Source organism: Eimeria acervulina, genomic scaffold (assembly GCF_000499425.1).
Source record: "Eimeria acervulina Houghton genomic scaffold, Eah_scaff10, whole genome shotgun sequence".
In the NCBI taxonomy this organism is placed as follows: domain Eukaryota; phylum Apicomplexa; class Conoidasida; order Eucoccidiorida; family Eimeriidae; genus Eimeria; species Eimeria acervulina.
This window is the reverse complement of record NW_013549486.1, coordinates 127,896-148,655: the sequence shown is the minus strand read 5'-3', so window position 1 is coordinate 148,655 and position 20,760 is coordinate 127,896. Positions and strand designations below refer to the sequence as shown.

Below are 20,760 nucleotides of genomic sequence, written 5' to 3'. Positions count from 1 at the left end.
TGAATTCCCTACACTGGTGTAGCTGGCTAAGTAGTGTCACTGGCGACTAAACAATACTGTGAATGTATCCGTTCTCTTGCCTTCTCGGCGAATGAGCCTTCAGGACAGTAATGGCCTGCTGGACAGATGTAGCCCATTTTCTTGTCTTCAGGTGTTGCGGTGTTTGATCCTTCCAGGCAGACGTAGCCCTCAGCACAGGGAACCTGCACACCCTCGCTGATGCATGCGAAGCCGGCGGAGCATTTGAAGCACCCGGACTCAGAAGTAACTCCTCCCGTTTGCGAGAATGTTCCTCTGCGCGCAAGCCATACCAACTACTAACCCAAGATTCGTGTCTTTACAAATTATGACAGCGGTTTAAGGGAGTCAGTTGCGGTTATTACGTTATCACTGAGAAGCCAGCGACTTGTTATGACTGAACAGAACATGGGTGGGCGCCAGACAAGGAGGCTAATGGTCAGTCTACTTCTGCGGAATTCGTTGCGAACTCTGCGAGGACCAGCATGCACAGGTGGGCGTACACGGGGCATGCGGTGGGCTGCGAAACGCCTTCGATGCAGAAATGGTTGGGAGGGCAGATGTCGCCGATATCAACTACTTCACCAGTCTCCGGATGCACCATGCCTGCCAACGGTGTGGCAGTCCAAGACCCTCCTTTGCAGTAGTAACCCTGACATCCAGCAAATAGTTTGTAGATCAAGAGCAGTATCATATGTGCACCAGTAACCATGACATCCAGCAAATAGTTTGTAGTGCGTATATTCAAATATATTAAGCGTTGCGTAGACGAACTGAGGAAAATCGACAACGAGACATAAGTAATACTTACGGCTGAGCATTTCCCTGAGTCCTTTGTTGCTCCTGTTTCTGCACAAAACTTGCCCTTTTCACAGGGCACGCAGGATTTTGTGTTTGACGACCCTACTCCCGTAGAGATCCAACCAATCTTGCAGTATTCCGATGTTCCTCTAGTTGATCCCTCAGGACATACAAAACCCGCTAAACATTCTTTGGGGTTCTCGACACCGAACGCATCGCAGTAATAGCCAGCAGGGCAAACTTTGCAGCTTCCTGCACCTTCCTCTGGCTGATATGTTCCTGGTGGGCACTTCTTTTGTGTTACCGGGCCTTGCAGTACAACAAAAGTAGCGCAGAAGGTCGATTCCTTCGATGCAGCCTCAGTATAAAGGAATATTGTGGCTTGAAGGGAAGTGTAGGGACTCACGCCCACTAGGCACCGCGCCAAGTGGCGCGACTACATGGCACTCTATGAGGCCTAGAGAACTAGCTTGCATCTGCACTCTGAAGGTTTTGCAGCTCGTTTATTTTCCTAGTTTCCCGACCTCGAGTCGCTTTGCTGGATAGTGAAGCATAGGCCGTAATGGATTGAGTTCCAGGAAAAAAGCGAAATATTATAGACTTTACGCCCTTCAGCTCCTCGCCCTTATTTTCCACGATATGGTGTATTGATTTGGCACGATACGGAAGGGGGCGCCTCCATGCACCAAATGTGTAGGGCGTAGACCACGTGGATCCGTCGAGTCCAGCGGAAGTCCCGCACAGAGTAATACACCCATTTTCATAGTTTACGTCCACTCCGAGCAAGGCCTGCATGATAGAACCACGATTGGTCAATCCGAACCAGGTACGCTGACAGAACTCTCTGTTCGGACGATTGTAGGCGAGTACCTAGGGAAATGGTCCAGATGTGATGTTAGCATAATCGTAGCCCCAAGCTTGCAGGTATGGTGCTGTTCGAAATGTAATTGAAAGACGGGTGTAACTCCGATTACTATGTTCCCTGCAAAAGCCTTTTCGAGAGGGCTTGGAGCGTCGCCCTACCGCAGGGTTTTGGCCGCCTTCTAGCTGAATGCGAATGCCGACCAAATCTGTCGGCTCGACTAGCTCTACCACGAAGAGCTCTTCCTGTTCTTGACTAGCAGCAGCTCGTTGGCGGCACGTAGTTGCTTCAATGCAGCTCGCACTACCCACGCGACGTCTGAACCATCCAGATGAAAGACCTGCACCATTCGCGGCTAGCTCCAGGTCAGTAAGGGCTTCACGCTTCAACGGCAGCTCCCTACTACTAGGGCGCTTTGCCTTAGCATGAATTGTCCCTGTTAAGTCAGAATGGAGAGCACAGGAACCATTTTGAACGTTGACCGGGATTTTTGAACATCTTGCGTTCGTCTGCACCGCCTAGCTAGTAGTCAAGTATACTCCTGCGTCTTCCCCACCTGAATGTGCAGAGCAGTAATGACCACGAGCACACTTGTGTGCAGTAGGAGATGTCGACCCTCGGGGGCAGTAGTAACCTTCAACGCAGGGACCCTCAGGCTCGATAAGTCCAGGGGAGCTACAGTACATTCCAAAAGGGCACTTTATGCACTCGGCCTCAGAAGCAGCCCCAGTGTATGGTAGAAATGTCCCTGCAAACTCACAGAGCAGAACTGACTTCGCGTATCGGATTTTGAACAGGCTTCGCTGTAGTGCATAATAAGCAAACTGCTATGGGTAGCATTTTCACTCTGTCCTTTGCGCACATCTACACTGGAATCGCACGGGAGGCCGCCGGAAGGAAGGCCGAGATAATCGTACCTTCAGGGCAGGGGATATCCGACACAGCTGGACGCAAATAAAGGTTCTCTTCAAGTTCAATACGGCGTATTCGGTGGGTATAACTGTCAGCAAGAAGCACCCCTGTTCGCTTCCTGCCCTTCTGCCACAAGAAAGCCGTTGGCAAAAGCAAAAACTCAAACCATCACTTTTCTTTGGGGAAAGCAGCTCAATAACTGGAAAGAATGTGCTCTAACTAGGATTCCGCCTGTTGCCTTACTCCATAGAAGCTACTAACACCATAAAAGGCTTCCTCTACTCCTGTCGTGGCAATGCTAATCTCCGCGTCGTCGATCACATGCGACCTCCAGGCTGAATAATCAACCAGTGTTGATATAGTATTTGCTTGAAGGTCTATCTTTCTCAGGCTGCGATGGAAGGACACTGTGCGGAAAGCGCAAGACTATGAAGCTTGTGTGCCAAACTGCACGTGCGATGCGGGCAGCAGGGAATAATGTGTAGTGCGTCCTGGTTTCTGTCTGTTTACTTACGCGCGAGCATCGAGATCAGCAACAATGAGCACTACGTTACTCTGCACAACGCACCACGCATACTGCTTCCAGATATGGAACTTTTTCTAAGCAAGAGGCAGAAGTGAGTTCGAAGGATGGCTGTTTGAATACCTCCCGATCAGCAATTGCCACTGAAACCGGCCTCTCAAAGACGACCCCAGAGGAGCTATCGCCGCCGCCAGATGTTGTCCCGGCACCGCTTCCCGGAAGTACCTTGACAGCATTTGTGTTCGTGTTTATTTCTAGCACCTAAGAACAGGCACTGTGCCATTCTGTGGTAGCAATTACTCGTAGCTGTTGTCTGTTAATTGTCATGAAACAAGGAGAAATGCCGGACACAGCGCAAACGATTGTGTGCTCTCATCCCTATCCCTGAAGTGCTGTCGAGTATGTTACCGGGAAAAACGCCTACTCGCTTATTCCCAGAATCTACAATGTAGACGGTGTCATTGTGAAGCGCCACTCCAGAAGGCACGTTAACCTCGAATGAGTTAAGAGGGGTGTTTGACGTAGCATCACCTTTCCCTAAAAGCGCCATTCACAAATTTACACGACAAAACATGGAATACCTGCGTTGAGGACTGTAATTTTAAAACGGTGGACATGTTGAGAGGAACGGACCTGCAGTGCCAGTTCCAATAATGGTTTCGGGGGGTTGGCTTCCACCTAGATTGTATTTCAGCACACGGTGGTTCCCACTGTCAGCAATGTACAGGTTGCTGCAATCTGTATCCACTCCTAAACCCAGTGGCTTCGACAATTGAGCACTAATGCTGCTCATCAATGTGGAAGAGCGCAGTGCCACATCGTGCTCAACAATCGCGTTTCTGCCTGGAGGAAAGCAATTAACCACGCAATTTCTTTTGACAGAGTATTGCTGCTCTCGACAACAAGAGGAGCCCCTAAGTTTATGCAGGCAAAACCAATATCTCAGGATCGCAAAAGGGGACAAACCCGGATAGGAAATGTACAGCTTCTTGGTGCTTGTGCAGAATGCTAGGCCGGCAGGGCTAGTACTTCGGACCCAGGTGAGCGTTCCGCTTACAGACGCTCCAGAGACGAGGGTTTCTACAGTTCCTGTTAAGTACACATGCATGGAGGCTTGGCTTAGTAAGGTAAAGCATATTGCGTTAAAACCTTAGTCCGCCTAGAATCTGCCCTCTCAAGTCCCACATACCTGTCTCTCCATGGACTACTTTCACAGCATAGTTGCTGTAGTCTGCAACGTACACGTCGCCCGTATCTGCATCCATTATAGCATTTGCAGGGAGCATTAGAAGCGTCTCCGGGCCGGGAAGTCCATCTCCTCCACTGCCGGCAAAACCTGTCCCCGCAATCAAGGGGGAATCGGCTGAGAAAGAGCCAGCAGATATTAAACATTCGCCAGAGGTTTGATGCTGGTTCAACCATACAATTGCTTGCGCTTGTGCAGCAGAAATTGACCGTATTCGGTTTAATGGCAAAAGGCAACCATAGCGCAGCGATAGTTTGCGGCTCACGGCGAGGGCAGTAATGGCCTCTGAGGCAAGGCCTCCCATGCATATTTTCTTCGCAGGCGGAGCCATTTTCGGTCCCGATTGGCCTGGGACTGGCTGATCTAGAGGTGCAGATGAATCCACCACTACAGGGGCCCGAAGGCTCCGCGAGCTTGATGGTATTACAAAAGTGATTAGGTGGGCAGTCCAGGGGAGTTGCCGACCCAGGCGGGCATATTTCTCCATGTTTGCAGAAGGTCGTAGGCTCCTTCCATTTGGTCCCGGCAGGGCAGTAATATCCTTTAAACACAAGCACATACACAGGGTGCACAGGATTGAATTCCGCAAGCTTTGCAAACCAGGCTAGCACTTAACGTAATGAGGTTGATGCTTCATCGTTCAGCAAACCTACCAGCCTTGCACTGTCCACTAGGTGCATCGCTTGCTGGCCTATCACAATAAAAGCCTTGCGGGCAAGAAGTGCAACTGCCAGCATGATCCGAATACGTCCCTGGAGGACAAGGGAATGACGTTTTGACAGACGTCCCCTCTGGGCATGTAAATCCCAGTGGACACGTTTCGCCTTCTTTACTGCCTTCGCTGCAAATCTCTCCTGAAAGGAGTCACGAGGGAGAACATAGCAAACTGTGCATCCATCAGCGTTTCCTATGGCGCATTCTACGCCAGCGGCAACTTCTGCCAAATCCTACGCACAAACTAGTCAGAGCCAAGTTAAATGTTCATGCATGCTTGCTAATCTATGAAAGAGTGCAGGCGAGGCCTACCGGCATCACAGCTAAGACAGGATGCTTTGCCTGTTTGAGGCTGTTTTGTCCCACGAGGGCAAGGAACAGGGGCGGCGCTACCTTCAGGGCACATATGGCCAGCAGTGCACTCCTTCGCTTTCTCCACGGTGTCTGTGCCTTCAGGGCAATACTTCCCTGAAGCCAGAAATGTCACAGGGCACGGGCGCCCGGTTGGTTCCTAATTAACGGCCGAAAAAATAAAGTAGCTGTTCTCCAGCATATGCTAGCGTATGCTAGCGCCCTTTCGATGATGCGCTTTATGCATAAGCACAATACATCATTTTTAGTTATGAAAGGGATCTCCGTGAGGGTTGACCGCGCGCGCGTAGCCAGTCTTCCCCCGATGGAAGCTCTAGTCAGAGAAGGGCTTTCAAACTAAATGGGAGACTAACCTGCTACGCAGGCACCAGTTGGGGAAGAAAGGCCGTCCTTGTCGCAGTAATGCCCTGCTGGACATGGTAAACAGTCTGCCTCTTTGGAGCCACCCCTGTTATCACAGCAACAGCCAAACCTGTTTTCCTTAGAAAAACTGCCAAAAAGAAAATTTAGGGGGCAGCTACCATCTGGTATTGTGGCAACCTACAAGCCACCAATTACTTTCCCGGCAGGACACGGAGTGGCGGTAGCTGCATTTTCTGGACAATAGTGCCCTGGCGAGCACAATGCTGAGGCCTCATGAGGGCTTGAGGAACCTGCGGCATACGAAACTTTACAGTGCATGTTTAATCGAACTAGCGTATTCGCAGACTTTCTCCGCATGCAGAGGCTGCGGAATAGCTTAGGTCACTGACCCCCCGGGCAGACGTATCCAGCTACACATTTTGCAGAAGGACTTGTGAGGCCATGAAGTGCGCAGTACGACCCTTCCGGGCACTTGTGGGGCTCCGTCGTTCCTACTGGACAATATGTTCCTGGCTTGCACATGCCTCCAATTGTGCAAAGTTTCGGGTGGAAGAAGCTCAGCTTTTCATCAGAAACCCTGCTGAAGTTCCCGCACCTGCATGAGCAACGCTTTCATATCGGGATGCACTATATGGCTGATTTACTGTTACATCTGTACACCAAGTTGTCAAAATGCGTCTGAAAATATGGCGTGAAGGTACGGTGCTCATGCGGACACCTAGCGGCTGAGGTGCAGTGAAAATGTTGGAGGAATCCCCATTTGACTGGGGGTTACAGGCCGTTGGATGATCAGTGGAGATTTAGATGGCGAAGCTGGAAATTCGCTTGGCTGACCTGAGGAAAAATGTTTTTTCTGGCGTTTCGACAATCCCCTGGCATGCATCATTCTCTAAGCACTTGGTTGTGGCATCCGAAAAGGCGAGTATGGGTGATTCGAGCCCTTTGCAAGCTGTCTTCTGCACACCAGCAAGAGCCGCCAGTATCCTACATCCTGATGAAAAACAAGGCAGAAGTGCAGAGCACCATCATTTTTTTCACTCTGTTAAAAGGCTGGAACCGACGCGCTGGCACTGCTGCAATACTACACTGAAAAGGTGGTCTTGACCTGGAACTGGTCTAGGGGACATGGCACCGCCCATGCTGTAATATCCGCCATCAACCTCTCCAGTTTCCGTGGAAGCCGCTGGTCCCACGCAGTAGTGACCTGCTGGGCACGGTACGCAGTTATCTAATGAAGTGGCTCCTTCTTCCTTGTTGATTGTCCCTACCAGCACGTCCAACAACCGCAAAGACTCATCCTTTAACCAGCTGCCGTCCCCTACTGGCTGGACGCACGCGTGTCTTCTTCTACAGTCTAAAAACGCCTGCTGCAGATTGAGCAACGCTGGTTAGCTTGGCATGCACGCCCACTTGGAAACCAGTACACAGTTTTCTGGCATAGGTCGGACGGAATGTATCTTAGGGAGTTTCAGACGTGCTAGATTTAAGCATAGAAGAATGGCTTTCGCAAGCGTACCCTGTGGGCAGGGGTTTTCATGCGAAGATGCAGTGCCAGCAGGGCAGAAGTATCCGCGGGGGCACTTTTTACTTTCCGTTGGCGCGTCGACGGTGGAGTCGCAGAAGTATCCTGCTGGGCACTCTTTGCATTTATCAAGCCCTTTTGTGTCTGCGTATGTGCCCTGCGTGGCACAGTCAAGAGATTTGGAAGTGTAATATTGACTAAAATGCTGTCTCCTCAGAATGCAACGTTAGCCTTGACGTGATTGCATACCGGTTTGCAAGGGGTTGGTGAGGCAGATCCCTCAGGGCACTCGTGACCTGCTTCGCACTGAATTGGAGTGCCACCTAACTCACACAAAAGTTTGTTTAAGCATTCCACCCATATTACATAAGAAACTCTTTCGGATGTGAAAACCCAGCAGGCAGCAAATGCGGCGGAAATGCGTCGGGATTTTAGCGTCGCGCCTCTTTTCTTGTGCAGATCTCTGTACCTGGACAGTATTCGCCACTGGGACAGAGACCGTCCGGTGCAGAAAGCCCGGGTTTAGAACACACCCTGAAACATGTCGCAAAAGAAACCCGTGGATTAAGTGCTAAAAGGGAATAATGCAGATAGCATGTAGCATAGTGGCGTCTACAGCCGTTAGGGTCAATGTTTGCACGTAAGACGATTCCTACTTTCCAGGGTCGCAAGGTATACAAGCATTTTGATTAATTGCCTGCTGAGACGGAGAATACGTCCCAATTTGGCATGGTTGAGGCTCTCGGCTGCCGGATTCGCAGTAGTGCCCAACAGGGCAAATTTGATTCTTCCCTGTAGTGTCCTGGGACGCAGCATTTAAACTGTGCTAGTAAAGCAGTCTCTCCACTCCGCCACTCAGTCTAGGTTTTAGATCGGGTGAAGGAGTAAGCAATCTACTTATACCTGACCGTATTTACCTGGGGAGCTGATGAGGCGCTGCCGCCTTTGCAGAAAAACCCTGCTTGGCAATCTCCAGATGGTAGTTCAAGACCATCGTCTCCACAATATTTTCCTTCTGGGCATGGCGTGCAGGTAGACGCCGCCTGCAGATTTTTGGTTGAAGAGTGCGTGCCTGCGGGACACAGCTTGGGGGCTGAACTTCCCTCGGGGCAGTAGAAGGATTGTGGGCAATCTGTCCCGCCTACCATACCCTGTGACATGAATAGGATTAAACGAATCACACATGTATCTTGTTGCTGCCTGGGACGTCCTTTAGAAAAACTTCGTTTGCCCATGAATAAGTCTTCCCCCCATCCAAGTGTAAATGACGCATGTGGTTTGCTCAAGACAGCGCCCAACCAGCCCCGCCGCAGCTGGGCAGGCAAAAAATCTAAATTTGACACGAAAAGCTACGCAGCTACTGGTCGTCAAACGTTCGCACGATGCAACGCATTGGCCCCATGGCAGCGATCCATTCTACTTCCCACGGAGACCCACCAGGTGCTGGCAGTACTTTCCTGCAGGACAACTTTTGCAGTTACCACGACCGGCCTCATCTTGAAATGTCCCTGGATAACAGAGGAGTGGGCTGCTGCTTCCAGTTGGGGCAAAGGAGCCAGCTGGGGCTTGATTGGCCTGGGCCGTTGTCGATCCCTCCCCGCAGAAGTATCCTTCTTTACAGCTCCCTGTAATCCCTCCTTCGCTCACCACTTTGCCGTCACAGTATGCACCAAGGGGACACTGTAGGCAAGCAGAAGGGGAACCAGCTCCCCATCGTGGATTGTAGTATCCAGCCAAGCAGGGAGTCACTTGTGTTGCACCAGCAGGGCAATAACCGCCAGGAGGGCATTGCTCCCCTGAATCATTCCACATACTACCAGAGATTACAATATTTAAGCAAAACTGAGCCTCCTGCTACTTTTTTCATGTTACCGCGTGTCCATGTAACATTCAATAGCTAACCGTACCGGCATGTGAATGAATTGAAGCACGGACGAGTCCTCAAGTGGATGTAATGACACCTGTGCAGGTTCGATTTTGTGATGCGCTCTCACCTGTCTCTCCATCAGTCGGAGTTGGTGTTGTTGCTCCACCGTGGCAGATGAACCCTGGCTCGCAACTGCCTGATGGCGCTGCCAAGCTGGCAATGCTGCAAAACTTTCCGGCAGGGCATTTAGTGCATTGATCTTCTGACTCCAGTCCTTCTTTATTGCTGAGCGTTCAAGTCAAACTACTACCAGAGCCAGAAATAAACACGATAGTAAATTCGAGCCTCTTCAGGAAGTTCCAACAAGCAGCAAACCAAAAGGAGTCAAGGAGGACAGCACCTACTACTACCATGCATCGCATAAATTACCTAAAAGTCCCGACTGGGCAGGGAACGACTTTGGAGGAGCCCTTGGGGCAATAGTAAGACGTCGGGCAGTTGCGGAGGTCTGATGTTCCACTAGTACTGCAGTCCTTTCCAGCGGGGCAAGGCAGGCACGCATCAAGCGATGCGCCTCCTTCTTTGGCATTGTAGGTTCTGGACAAGTGGACAAAAAGGATCGAAATGTGTACCCGAGTTCAAGAGAATAAACGTTCGCTTCCCGTAGTGAAGGCAAGACGGATGGGGGACTAGGGAATGTCTTCTGACATTCGCCCACTCTTGAACATCCCGTTCACGGCGAATACAGAGACATACGAGGACACCAAAATCGTGCTCCACCTACCCTGGAGGGCATGCCACTGCCATTGACGTCGTCGATCGTTCTGGACAGTAAAATCCCTGTTAATGAGACACAGATATGCGAAAGCCCACTTCTAAGTACAACGCTCAACCCACAGAGAATGAAGATCATCGTTTTTTCAAATGTGAAGACGAAGCAAACCGTCTCGGCCGGACGTCGCATTATGCGGCAACTGTGGAAAAGTCGAACCTTTGCACATCTCCCGCTACCTTCTTCGCTTGTGGCACCCTCATACGAAAACGCCCCTGCTTTAACAGGTTTACACTGAGATGCAGATACGAGCCCCTTTCGGTTACTCCACGTCCCGGGTGGGCAGGGTGTTCCCAGACGAAATGCCGTTCCCAGTGGGCAATAATATCCCTCAGGGCACTCGATCTTAGGCCTTTCTGCTCAGCAACTCACGAAACGAAAGCTGCGCTTCATGTATTAGCAGGCTATAGTGATGCAGGCTTCCTTTATCAGTCTGATAAGGTAAGAGGAGCCTTGAGAGCAAATTGATCCTCAGGCCTTTGGAAGTGCAACTCGAAAAATCCAACCTAAGCATATACTGATATGCGCTCCATTGCAAAGAATCATTTCTGAACCTTCAGGATTTGCCCCTACTACAGGTCATGTTCTGCACAGCTAGCACAAACCTACCAAGCCCCGACGTATTGCATATGAATCCAGCAGTACAAGGCTTTGCTGCCCCTATTGTCAATGCCGAGCCCTCGCAGTAGTACCCCTGCACAATCCCATCGCACGCGCCACAACCATAACAAGACATTCCGCATGAAGGCCAATTCATTCAATCTTGGGACCAAGAGATCAATGGCGCAAGCATCAAGGCCAATTCAGTCAATCTTGGGACCAAGAGATCAATGGCGCAAGTTGAGTATGAGGAGAACGCTATTAGTCCGACAAAATGCAGGCAGTGCACTCATAAGCAGACCCTTTTTCAGCGCAAGTTTTGAAGACTGCTGCTGGGAAAAAGCTTGTTGTTTTCACCACCTCTGGAGAAATCTTTACGCAGGGATGAGATGAGATAGTGCAGGTACGGCTGATTACCGTCTTACTTGAGGGCAGGCAACACAGTCTCGTGAGTTTTTCTGTGAAACAAACGCTCCGTAAAAGCCAGGCGAGCAGGCTACCGGTTGCCCAGAAGAGCATGTATATCCCAGGGGGCAAACAAGGCATTGACCTTCCCCTGTAGAGTCGTAGTACCAGCCTGTCGGGGACAGCAGGACACAACTGAATCAGACGCAGAGCTGCTTCTTGACACGGAGTGAACCTTTAGCTGCCTGGAAGTAAGCGCATGACTGTATTTCTTATATAGGCCGATTAAAACAATTCGAACACTGCATATGCCATTACTAGTCCGCCTAATGGAGCCGGCAACAAGAGTGGGGAGCTACAAATTTGGTCAGGGATGTAATTCATTGCCCACTCTTTGCACTTCAGTAGTCGTGCAGAGTGCCTTTAGCTAATTATGAAGAACCTGCTGCAACCGAAGGCCTGGACATACCTGGTGGGCAGCTATAGGTAGTCATGGATCCCTCTGGGCATATTTTGTTTTTCGGACAACTTAAGCAGTCGTTGAGTAGCTGTTGCAGAGAACACGGGGACGAATACACAGAAAAAAGAAGACAATCCAGTTTACTTTCGTAGCACGCCGTAACACCGCCTAGCTATGGGGATGTGCGACCCTGCTGACCCCACTAAGGAGAGTCGAGTAAGTCTTTCTTGGACATGGAGTAGGCTCCTTGCTTCCAGGAGGGCAGTAGTTCCCACGACCACAGATGGATGGTACCGAAGATGCACTCGGCGACCAAAATCCAGGAAGAGTAGTCACGCATGTGGCCTTGCTCGTTGCGCTCAATACAGCTGACACTGTACCGGCGGGGCACGGGAAAAGGTATTGGCTCCACGATCCTGAAAAAGGCAGCAGTCTAATTTACTGATTACGTATCGCCTTAACTGGAGATGGTTTGAGGCCGGCATATCTGCAGGTGAAATTCGAGCACATTTTCGCAGAGCAGCTCTTTTCAACGGAAATAACGTGCGAAATGCCCAGTTGACCAGGCCTCAACAAAACTTTGTGCTGGTTCACCTGCAGGGCAGTAAAATCCTTGGGGGCATGCTGATTTCTTGCTCCCGATGCACACCTGAGTCAAAGCATTGAACTCACTGTGTCCGAGCATTGTATGTTATAAGCCACTAGACAGAAAGGCTGTACTCGTGTACCAGGCATGGAGCGATGATCTAAACTCTCATTTGAAGCTTCTGTGGCAGCTCAGTCTTCGTTCCAGTGTTTCCAACGCACAAAACCAGCGCTGCATGCGCTGCAATCTGAGTAATTCATGCTGCGTTTCTTCGTGCCTTCTGTCCCGGCAGGACACTTGATCAATGAGGTGGGCCCTGTTCCTCTTGGGCAGTAATATCCGGCGACGCACCTGCAGATTCGGCGAACTTGGCAAAAAAAGGAGATAAGCTACGAGAAGCACGACGTCGCGACGTCGCGAACACCTGCTGGGATCTCCAGTGGGATGCACCGTACGTTCTATGCATCGGTTGTACTCCCAAGATAAAGAACTCCCAAGTTAAATAACTACTTCGCACAGCGACGTTTGCACCAGCTTTCCTTACTGCTGAATTTTAGAGGGAACATTGCCGCCTCTGCAGACATCTCCAGCCGCGCAGCTTATGCAGCTGCCGTAGCCTTCCATGCTAAATAGCCCGATACCAGTGCCAGTTAGGTCATCCGGATGAGCGCTACCTTCGGGGCATGTTGCGGAGTTTCGAAAGATTTCACTTTCGGTATAGACGATGAACTCTCCAGGTTTCCGCGCACACGAGTCTAACCTCCAAGCTAAGTTACAAAAGGCCAAGCGCATATGTGTAGTACCATCTATATCCTATGACGAATCTCGCAGACGGCAAAACAAGGCTGCGCTCTCAGGACTAGCGTATTGTTGGACGAGAGGTGCAGAAGTCCGCTATGCGATGTTTAGCTTACATAGAGCCGCGCCAATTACAGAAGAGTACCGACATGGCAAAGGTCCAATTCCTCCACTGCAGTAATACCAAGTTAGACAACGTTCGCAGCTGGCTGAGCCTGTTGTCAAAGTACGTTTTCCCGATGGGCAGGGGGTGCACTGTGTAGCAGTTGATCCTCGGGTTGGTTGGTAGAAATCTGCTCGGAAGGAAGACCCACACAAGCGGAAAAATGCAAAGGTCTGCGTCTACTCTATGCCTGCGTTTCCTCGACTATATCTGTCGGCCGGGGACCTAAGTGAAAGCACCTGGCCAGTCTGCAAGCACAGGCGTCCAGCGCTGCAACAAAAAGACTGCTCTTCTTTACCAAAGAGCCCTTACTCCATGGACACGCAAAAGGATCCGGTAAACAAACATATCCCGGAGGGCACGCAACCGCCGAAGATCTTAGAAACTCCCCTCCTTCATCCTTCATCTCGCACATGTACCCAGAAGGGCATGGAGAGCAGTTCTGCTTGCTGGTAGCGCCGGGTATCAACCCCAGAGTGCCACTCGGGCAGGGGTGAACCTGAGCATCGCGTTCTGAGCGGTAGTATCTGAGCATGCAACGGAGATAAGTTAACACGTTGCTAAAATTCGAGAAGGCAGGGCTCGTAAAAAGATGGCACAATTACAGTATTTAGTTGGACTGAAAATGAACAGGGGACTACTTTCATTCACTCACCCGATAGGAACTAAATCTCCTTCATCAGGTGCTGTCGCTCCACCTTTGCAAAGGTACCCTCCTTTGCATAGTCGGCATACACCTTCGCCCAGTCTTGCGTAGTGAAAGTCGGGGCACCTTTCCACGATTCCATTACTACAAGAATGCCCTGAAGTAGCAAAAACGACAACGGCAGATCACGCCCTCAACTGCGATTGTCGGAACGTCTCGATAGGTTGCCTTCCACCTAACCGGAACGCTGTAGTAATTCATCAACGCACTTTTTGCCACGGCTGTCTGAAGGCATATCGTGCATCAGCATCTGTTTCGCGCATCTGTGTGGCAAGCGATTGGTACTCTAGTCCTTCCTAAGCCTGGAGCCACGTCGGCAAATTCTTAGTTCTCATGTTCAGTGGTCACTACCAGTCAAGGAATACGTAATGGGGAGCATACCTGCTGGGCACGGCACGCATTCTGTGGGGTCATCAGGAAGAGCCACTGCAAAAGGTACAAAGCAATGCTCCCTAGTGAACGGAGTCGGGCATGCCACTGCTCCCCCGCACGGAATGCAGTCCGCCTCGCCCTACAGACACCCAATAAGCTAGAACGTCAAAATTGGAACCTAGTAGTGCCCGTACATCTAACTGCAAAGTCACAAATCGAGACCCACTCCACAGCTTTGTCTCACGTCTCCTGAAAAGTATCCAACTTTGCAAGGAAGGAGCAGGTCGGCAATGTTTTGCTCGACGAAGGTGAAATCAGAGCGGAGATCTCCATCTTCGGCATGGAAGTTGGTTTCCACTCCGCTGCCGCTGAGTCCGACTGCAGTGGGCTCGCCACCAAAAGAGCGGAACAGACCGCCTTGTTGAACTGTGCAGGCGAATCCTGCCGGGCACGGCCGGCAAGCAAGTTCTCCCCGCAGACTGTATGAGCCTTCAGGGCACACCTGTTAGTAATCCAAGAAAGAGCAGTCAAGGTTTCAAAATTTTACGTTTACAAGTATTAAAATAAACCTGTGCGCAGCGACCGAATCATTTTGCTTAGGGGTCGTCGAAGCTGCGTTATCAAACCAACAATTGCCTTACGCTTAAATTTCTGTGAGAACTAACATTTCGTCTAAGGAATGCACAAAAGCCCTTCAACTACAGGACTCACTGTGACCTAGTGTTCTGTTTAAAATAAGAGTCAGTCCGTGGTAATTCACCTCCAAGTCCGATGCTCGACCGGTCTTGCATTTAAACCCAGCGGGGCAAGGGATGCACTCGCTTGCGCCTTTGTTGCTAACATATCCTGGCAAGCAGGGCACGGGTGATGCTGATCCTCCAGCACAGTAAAATCCTTCGGGGCAAGGGATGGCGGCGCGTGTGCTTTTGCGTAAATCGTTACCCTCAACTGATATACCATGATAAAACCCTGGTCTGAGTTTTTTCGGAACGGCTGTTCCCTCAGGGCATGTGAAGCCTGGATGCAAATATCCGCAAGCAGGACGGATGCTGCTTAGTGATCGGCTTGCCATGTACAGGTAACTTAGGCGAGTATTTGCCACAGCCCTGTCGTGAGAGGTCGCCCCTCCACGAAAACACTTACCTTCAGGACACGGCACGCATGCCAGGAAGCCACCCAGTGACATATGCTCCTGGGGACACGGTTTGGGGGGCTCCATGGGGTCGGGGCATTCGTATCCCGGAGGGCAGGGTAAACACTCAACTCCACGGTTTGCCGTGCTGTAGCAGCATACACAAATTGCCAGTGTCAATTATTTCGGGCCCTGAAGTTTACCGATTCCATATTCTGCGATGCGTGGGCGGCCCGAAGACATTAAAAATTTGTAATTCTTGCCATACCGCAAATAATGCGCTCCAACACAAGAAACGACCGATGTAGCAGTTGCTTGGCCATTGGAGTGCCCATCTGTCAGAGTTTGACTTGAGATGTGGCTGATGGCCAGGGGTATTCCAAAGCCACGCAAGGTTAACAAGTGCTGCTGGCTAGCAGATTTTCCCCCTATGCCGAAGAAGGAAGAGCCAACCCCTTCAAGAGAAATGCGAGGGACTTGAATGTTAAGTTCACTGAGAATGTAGAGGACACGCCAAATTCGTGTGTCGTACGCTCACTTGTATTGTAGTTTGGATCGTCGGACCTTGCTGTCAAAGTACATGAAGTGTGAAATACTGCATCGTCTGCACCTGCCGGAGAGCATACCAAAGCATTCTTTGCCTGCACACTTCCTTCCGAAAACTTAAAACGTTTTCTCAAGAGGAATTGGATTTCTTAAGGTTCCAAAAGGTAAAATAATAGAACGCCCTTTGCGTAGCAGTGTTTGAAGTAGCCAGGCATGTTTGCATACTACTTTGAGCCGCAGACGATTCTGCAGTAATCTTGAGACGGAGTAAAAACTCGTATTCAGTCCGCCAGTTTGCAGGTTGGACGGTAATCTTCCCCAGCTCTGCGCCTTCAATTAAACTCAAGCTAGAAGAGGCGTCTTTGAAGGCTTGATCAGGTTTTAACTGAGCAATAATTTCAGTTCCTTCGCAGTGCAGCTGCAGACTAACGTCAGCCACCGGTTGAGAGCGAAGCCGGAATCCCAGTTTGAAGTGTTCAGATTGAACAAGAGAGTCCGAATTCGCTCTCCAGTCGACCTGCGAACCACCCCTCTCACAGTGTCCTCTTGATGTTGAGCATTACCAAGGGATCCATCGCATATGTATCCTACACAAAGGTAGAGCTGTAAGATGGAAAATCTTACCGTAAAGCGGGGAATGGGCTAGCTGTTATCTGTCTTACCCCTGCAATATCATCGTCCCAGACTGAAAAGGCCACCTCTTTGCCACCCCGCATGAACCAGGCGTGATCTTCCTCACTGCTGGAAACTTCATGGTGTAGTATCAAAGTTCGAATGGCGTTCCCAATAGTGCTCCCTTCGAAGGATAACTCATCCTGTGGAGCATCACAGAAAAACACTTGCCGTTGCAATGCTTGGTAGCCGGCCCATGCTGGACGTTATTTGTCGCCTACAATGGTTATCTAAACAAGTTGCAGGTACTGAAACACTTGCAGGGCACATGTTGCAATACCTACTCCAGATGGAGCAATGTCATCCTGATCAACCTTTATTGAAACCGTCTGTTCCTGCTGCCAGTTGGTCGCGGAAAAGTGCAGACGCTCTGGCTCCACGAAATAGCCGCCGCTGGGATCGCCGTGAATGCGGACTTCAACTTCTTCATTTTCAAGCGGGCAGGCAGAGAGGCGCAGAGTATAGGCGATCTGAATATGCAGCCAACGCGCAATCGTGACAGCGGGTCATTGCAAAGACTAGCATGGTGTGGGTTTCAATGTTTACAAGGAAGCCGCGGGCTTCTTTTCCTGTGTCGCTAGAAGCCGTCAACGAAGGGTTGTCCCTTCGCAAAAATAAGCCTGTTAGAAGTGATGCTCACCACGTCTCCCTCTCGAACAAGCTGCTGCTGAGGGAAGCCAGTCAGAACCTCGTTTGTGTCGCTATCCTTGGCGTATACAATAAGGTCCCTTGGCCCAGGAACAAAGCTCACGCTTACTCCACGCGCAAGTGCTGGAGAAGGGAGATCAAACACTACAGCGGTCGATGACCAGGACGGGTCCTCAGAAACCACGTCAAGCTCGATAGAAAAGGCCCCAATGTGTGTGGCAGACATAGGCTTAGACAGTCCTTCACTCCCAACGACCACACCAGGACTCCACGGCTGCAAATTCAGCAGTGGAAAATATGGCCACGGCATATCCCACGTGCACACAACCGTCCAGTAGCACTTTAGAATTAAGCAGTTGCTTGTTTTAATTTGAAAACAAGGAAGGCCACAAGGGACTAATCTACTGCCAATGGCTCACCAGGACATAAAATATTTGAGGGTATGCTGCATTCTCTACAGGAAATAGTAAGCGCTTCGGCTCGACCCTCAGATACTTTCCCCCATCATCGCCAGTCAATCCTCGAAGAGGATCCAGTAGAACGATTTCCTTAACTTCCACCGAAACGGGTTTTTGGGGTGCTCCAAAGCTCCAGTCCTCTGCCGTCAGTGATATCCGCAACTGCCCCCAATATTCACGGGACGGCACTACGCCTTCACCGTCAACTGGTATGCGACGCTCGATCAACAGCGGCATATGATGTACGTGAACCCTTGAGGCTGAAGCCACGTGGATTTCTGCTGAAGAGCTGGGTGCACCTTTGGGGCACAACGTGCATGTTACCTAGAAGCGCCAAGCAGAGCATAACCACCCCAGCAGAAGGTCTTGAGTAGCTGTGCAGTCTATCACTGGGATAATTCACTTGCAACAAAATTGTAGTGCGGAAAGGGAGCCCAATAACGTGTAAAGCATCACTGCAACTACTTTAAATTGGGCCTAGGGCCCGGTGCGCAACCTCTTGCCACAAGCTGCTGCGCAGGCTTGCCTTGAGTGATATTGCTCCAGGCTCGGAAAACCAAAGACCTTCAAAAATAATCTGCCCCCCTCCCCAAACCTGTCTTGTATGACCATGCAGTGGAACTCTTTGGCCAGCCTTGTTGAAGGCACCTAGATGAACTTCCACAGGGTCGCCGTTCCTCTGTAATTCAGGGGGGCTCGCCGTTTCGTTTCCATATGAATCCACTAAGACCGCCACAATGCTAAATGGCTCACGAATGAGAACCCTTAGAGGAGGATTTATGGAGAAAGTGGCTGCCGCGGCAGGTCCTGGAACCACTTCAAAAGAGGCCGAGGACACTTCAAGACGGGTGTCCTGCCACAGCGTGGTCACAAACTGAATTATGTGCTGGCCTGCCTTGGTTACGCGTATGCCACTGGCTTTGGCGTACCCAAATTCGTCCGTTTCCAGAGTCCAAGTGTCCAAAGGGACTGCGCAAAGTGGCGAAGAACCGGGAATTCTACGGTTGTGACTCTTCGACACAACTGAAGACTTGGTGGAGATTATGGGGTACAAAAAGGGTTAGATCCGACCGCAAAACAAGCACTAGTCATTGCAGCTGGCGGTACTTACCCTCTTCCTTAGTATGAGGGCCTACGGGGATGATGTTGGCTACAATAGTAGTTTTCACTTCAAGCGGCCTTCCGTCTCGGTCTTCCAGTTGCACTGCAGGCTGGTATTCCAATATTGCCCCACTGCTCGCCCCTGAGGGCTGTGACGTGACTTTTAGAACGGCGTTCGTTCCTGCTGAGAAATATTGCTTCTCTGTATTTAGTTTTTGATTGCAGCCTCCGCAGGTGATATTAAACCGGTATACGCCGTCAGTTGGGGGACTGAAGTGCAGAACGGCCACTCCTGTATGCAGTCAAACAGCGAAAAAGCTAAAACTCCCTGAATTCCACTACCCATGACATACGGAGCACAGAGCATGCGGCTGCGGGAGAATTCCCCAGAAACTGTTCTTTACGTCGCGGGATGTAAGCGGCAATCGGAAATCCACACCACCAAGTACGATTTCTGGTAGATTCCCGCGATGTAAAGAACAGTGTCTGGGGAATTCTCCCGCAGCCGCATGCTCTGTGAAAGTTCGTGCGATGAGTCGAAGCAAACTGGAGCGTACCGTTAGTGGCGACGCTTGACGCTATGCTCACTGCCCTTTCAGCAGTTACCCCGTTTTCGTCCTCCAAAGTCGCCACTAGGGATCTCACTGGAGTTGCATCTGACTCAGCTAAAATGAGCGAGGCAGCTACACCGCCGTCGTATCGCCTATTAATTTTCCCGTCCGATCCCAGCACCTCCACTTTCAGCTCAACCCACTTCGTCCCCCCGGGATTAAACTGAATTTGACGTGCTTGTACGAATATTTCTGGTCTTTTGCTGTCTCCCTTTACTTTGCCGTCGTTTTCAACAGCATAGCGTTTCGCCTTGCCCGTGTTAAGCTCACGGTCAGGGTGTGCACTGAAGGGGGTCGAGGTCGAGCTCAAATCTGCAGTAGTGACCGGTTCTTCCCCTCTGTGTCCCACCCTTGGTTGTACAGAGTAAGCAGACTGTTGCAGGTGCCTCGAGGGAAAATTTTCGCCAGCGCTAGTGTCGAATTCGAGTTCCGCTGGCGTTGCACAGGACAAGCGTAGCAAGCTTCCCAGCAGCACAAAATAAAAGCCAGGCATTGTGTACTTGATTCTTGCTTTGCTGCATAGCTTAAAGGGCGGGCTTTTCCCTCCATTACACCCGTAAGTTCCGTGTGGCATCTTCAGTGAGTACAACCCCGAATGTCTCTAGATGGCGTTTCCTCCAGCTCAACCAAGGATCCACTGGGAAGCTTTAACGCTTGCACAATGGGATATATGAATATCCAGAAACTACAGCGGGCTTTCCCGAGCAGTGAGAAACTGTAAATCCCCCTTAGAGGAGAACGACCTTGGATGCAATTTGGTGCAGGATATATGGTACTGCCGTTCCTCTCCAGGCACGAAAAAGATTCATTTCAGCAGGCACTGGGTGTCCATCTGAATTTCTTGCCCTATAGCTGCTGACAAGCAAAGGATCTATGTTATTCGCCCGGTTAAGTAGTCCTGTGACCGTGTTGGCTACGTTTTTGCCATTCCTGTCAGGTCAATGTCCCTCGTCTCACTCCTGGGATCCCATACTTCGGCAATCCTGTTGCTTTGTGCATGAGGCTAGGCAGTCCTTGATGAGATATATTCTATACCACCACTTAGGGGAGGCTGCAGTGAAATACGGGAACACTGAGTTCAGACGATTGAAGCAACCTAGCCGCTGCGCCACAGGCGTCGTACGAGCACAGCAAAGACGGCGAAAACCTTTAGAAATAATGAAAAAGCTATTCTTTGGCCTGCAAAGGCTCCCCACCTCACGAGGACTGATCCGCAGGAACCCGGTGGGCAGGAGACGCTCCACCAGTGGACTGCAGCCAACGGGCCCATTCCCTACTCACGCAAGAGTACCGAGTGAAATGTACTGCAACTCATATTTCCTTTGGATTTAAAAGGCAAATTTTTGTCATTTGACTGGATAGAACGCCAAACCTCATGGTAGAGTGCCAATGGGTGACCTTGACGCCCAGCAAGGGAAGGGTTGCGCGTTGCACAGCTTGAGCAAAGGCACTTTTCCATGCATGCGGCCA

At 50.6% G+C, this 20,760-nt stretch overlaps 3 protein-coding genes across 3 annotated transcripts; all 3 read right to left on the bottom strand.

The window, feature by feature from the left end:
* Positions 1–457: 457 nt before the first annotated feature.
* On the bottom strand, positions 458–5,394 carry EAH_00003010 (Cytadherence high molecular weight protein 2, related; the record flags this gene model as incomplete). The annotated part of the gene is made up of 11 exons (XM_013394011.1): positions 458–670; positions 1,591–1,689; positions 1,843–2,117; positions 2,238–2,429; positions 2,599–2,719; positions 3,162–3,377; positions 3,541–3,653; positions 3,828–3,959; positions 4,306–4,903; positions 5,016–5,216; positions 5,389–5,394. The coding sequence occupies 11 exons, from the start codon at positions 5,392–5,394 to the stop codon at positions 458–460; spliced, it is 2,166 nt and encodes a 721-aa protein (XP_013249465.1).
* A 798-nt stretch (positions 5,395–6,192) lies between these two features.
* EAH_00003000 (hypothetical protein, conserved) lies at positions 6,193–8,017 on the bottom strand (the record flags this gene model as incomplete). Its single annotated transcript, XM_013394010.1, has 6 exons — positions 6,193–6,406; positions 6,646–6,802; positions 6,917–7,075; positions 7,328–7,490; positions 7,583–7,656; positions 7,990–8,017. 6 exons carry the CDS (start codon positions 8,015–8,017, stop codon positions 6,193–6,195), a joined length of 795 nt encoding a protein of 264 aa, XP_013249464.1.
* Positions 8,018–13,012: 4,995 nt separating this feature from the next.
* Positions 13,013–19,864, bottom strand: EAH_00002990 (hypothetical protein, conserved; the record flags this gene model as incomplete). The annotated part of the gene is made up of 17 exons (XM_013394009.1): positions 13,013–13,053; positions 13,357–13,571; positions 13,700–13,847; positions 14,132–14,261; positions 14,367–14,563; positions 14,834–14,968; positions 15,065–15,139; positions 15,266–15,402; positions 15,708–15,822; positions 16,026–16,317; positions 16,463–16,615; positions 16,757–16,942; positions 17,113–17,394; positions 17,540–17,902; positions 18,174–18,547; positions 18,690–18,971; positions 19,237–19,864. 17 exons carry the CDS (start codon positions 19,862–19,864, stop codon positions 13,013–13,015), a joined length of 3,753 nt encoding a protein of 1,250 aa, XP_013249463.1.
* Between the last annotated feature and the right edge of the window lie 896 nt (positions 19,865–20,760).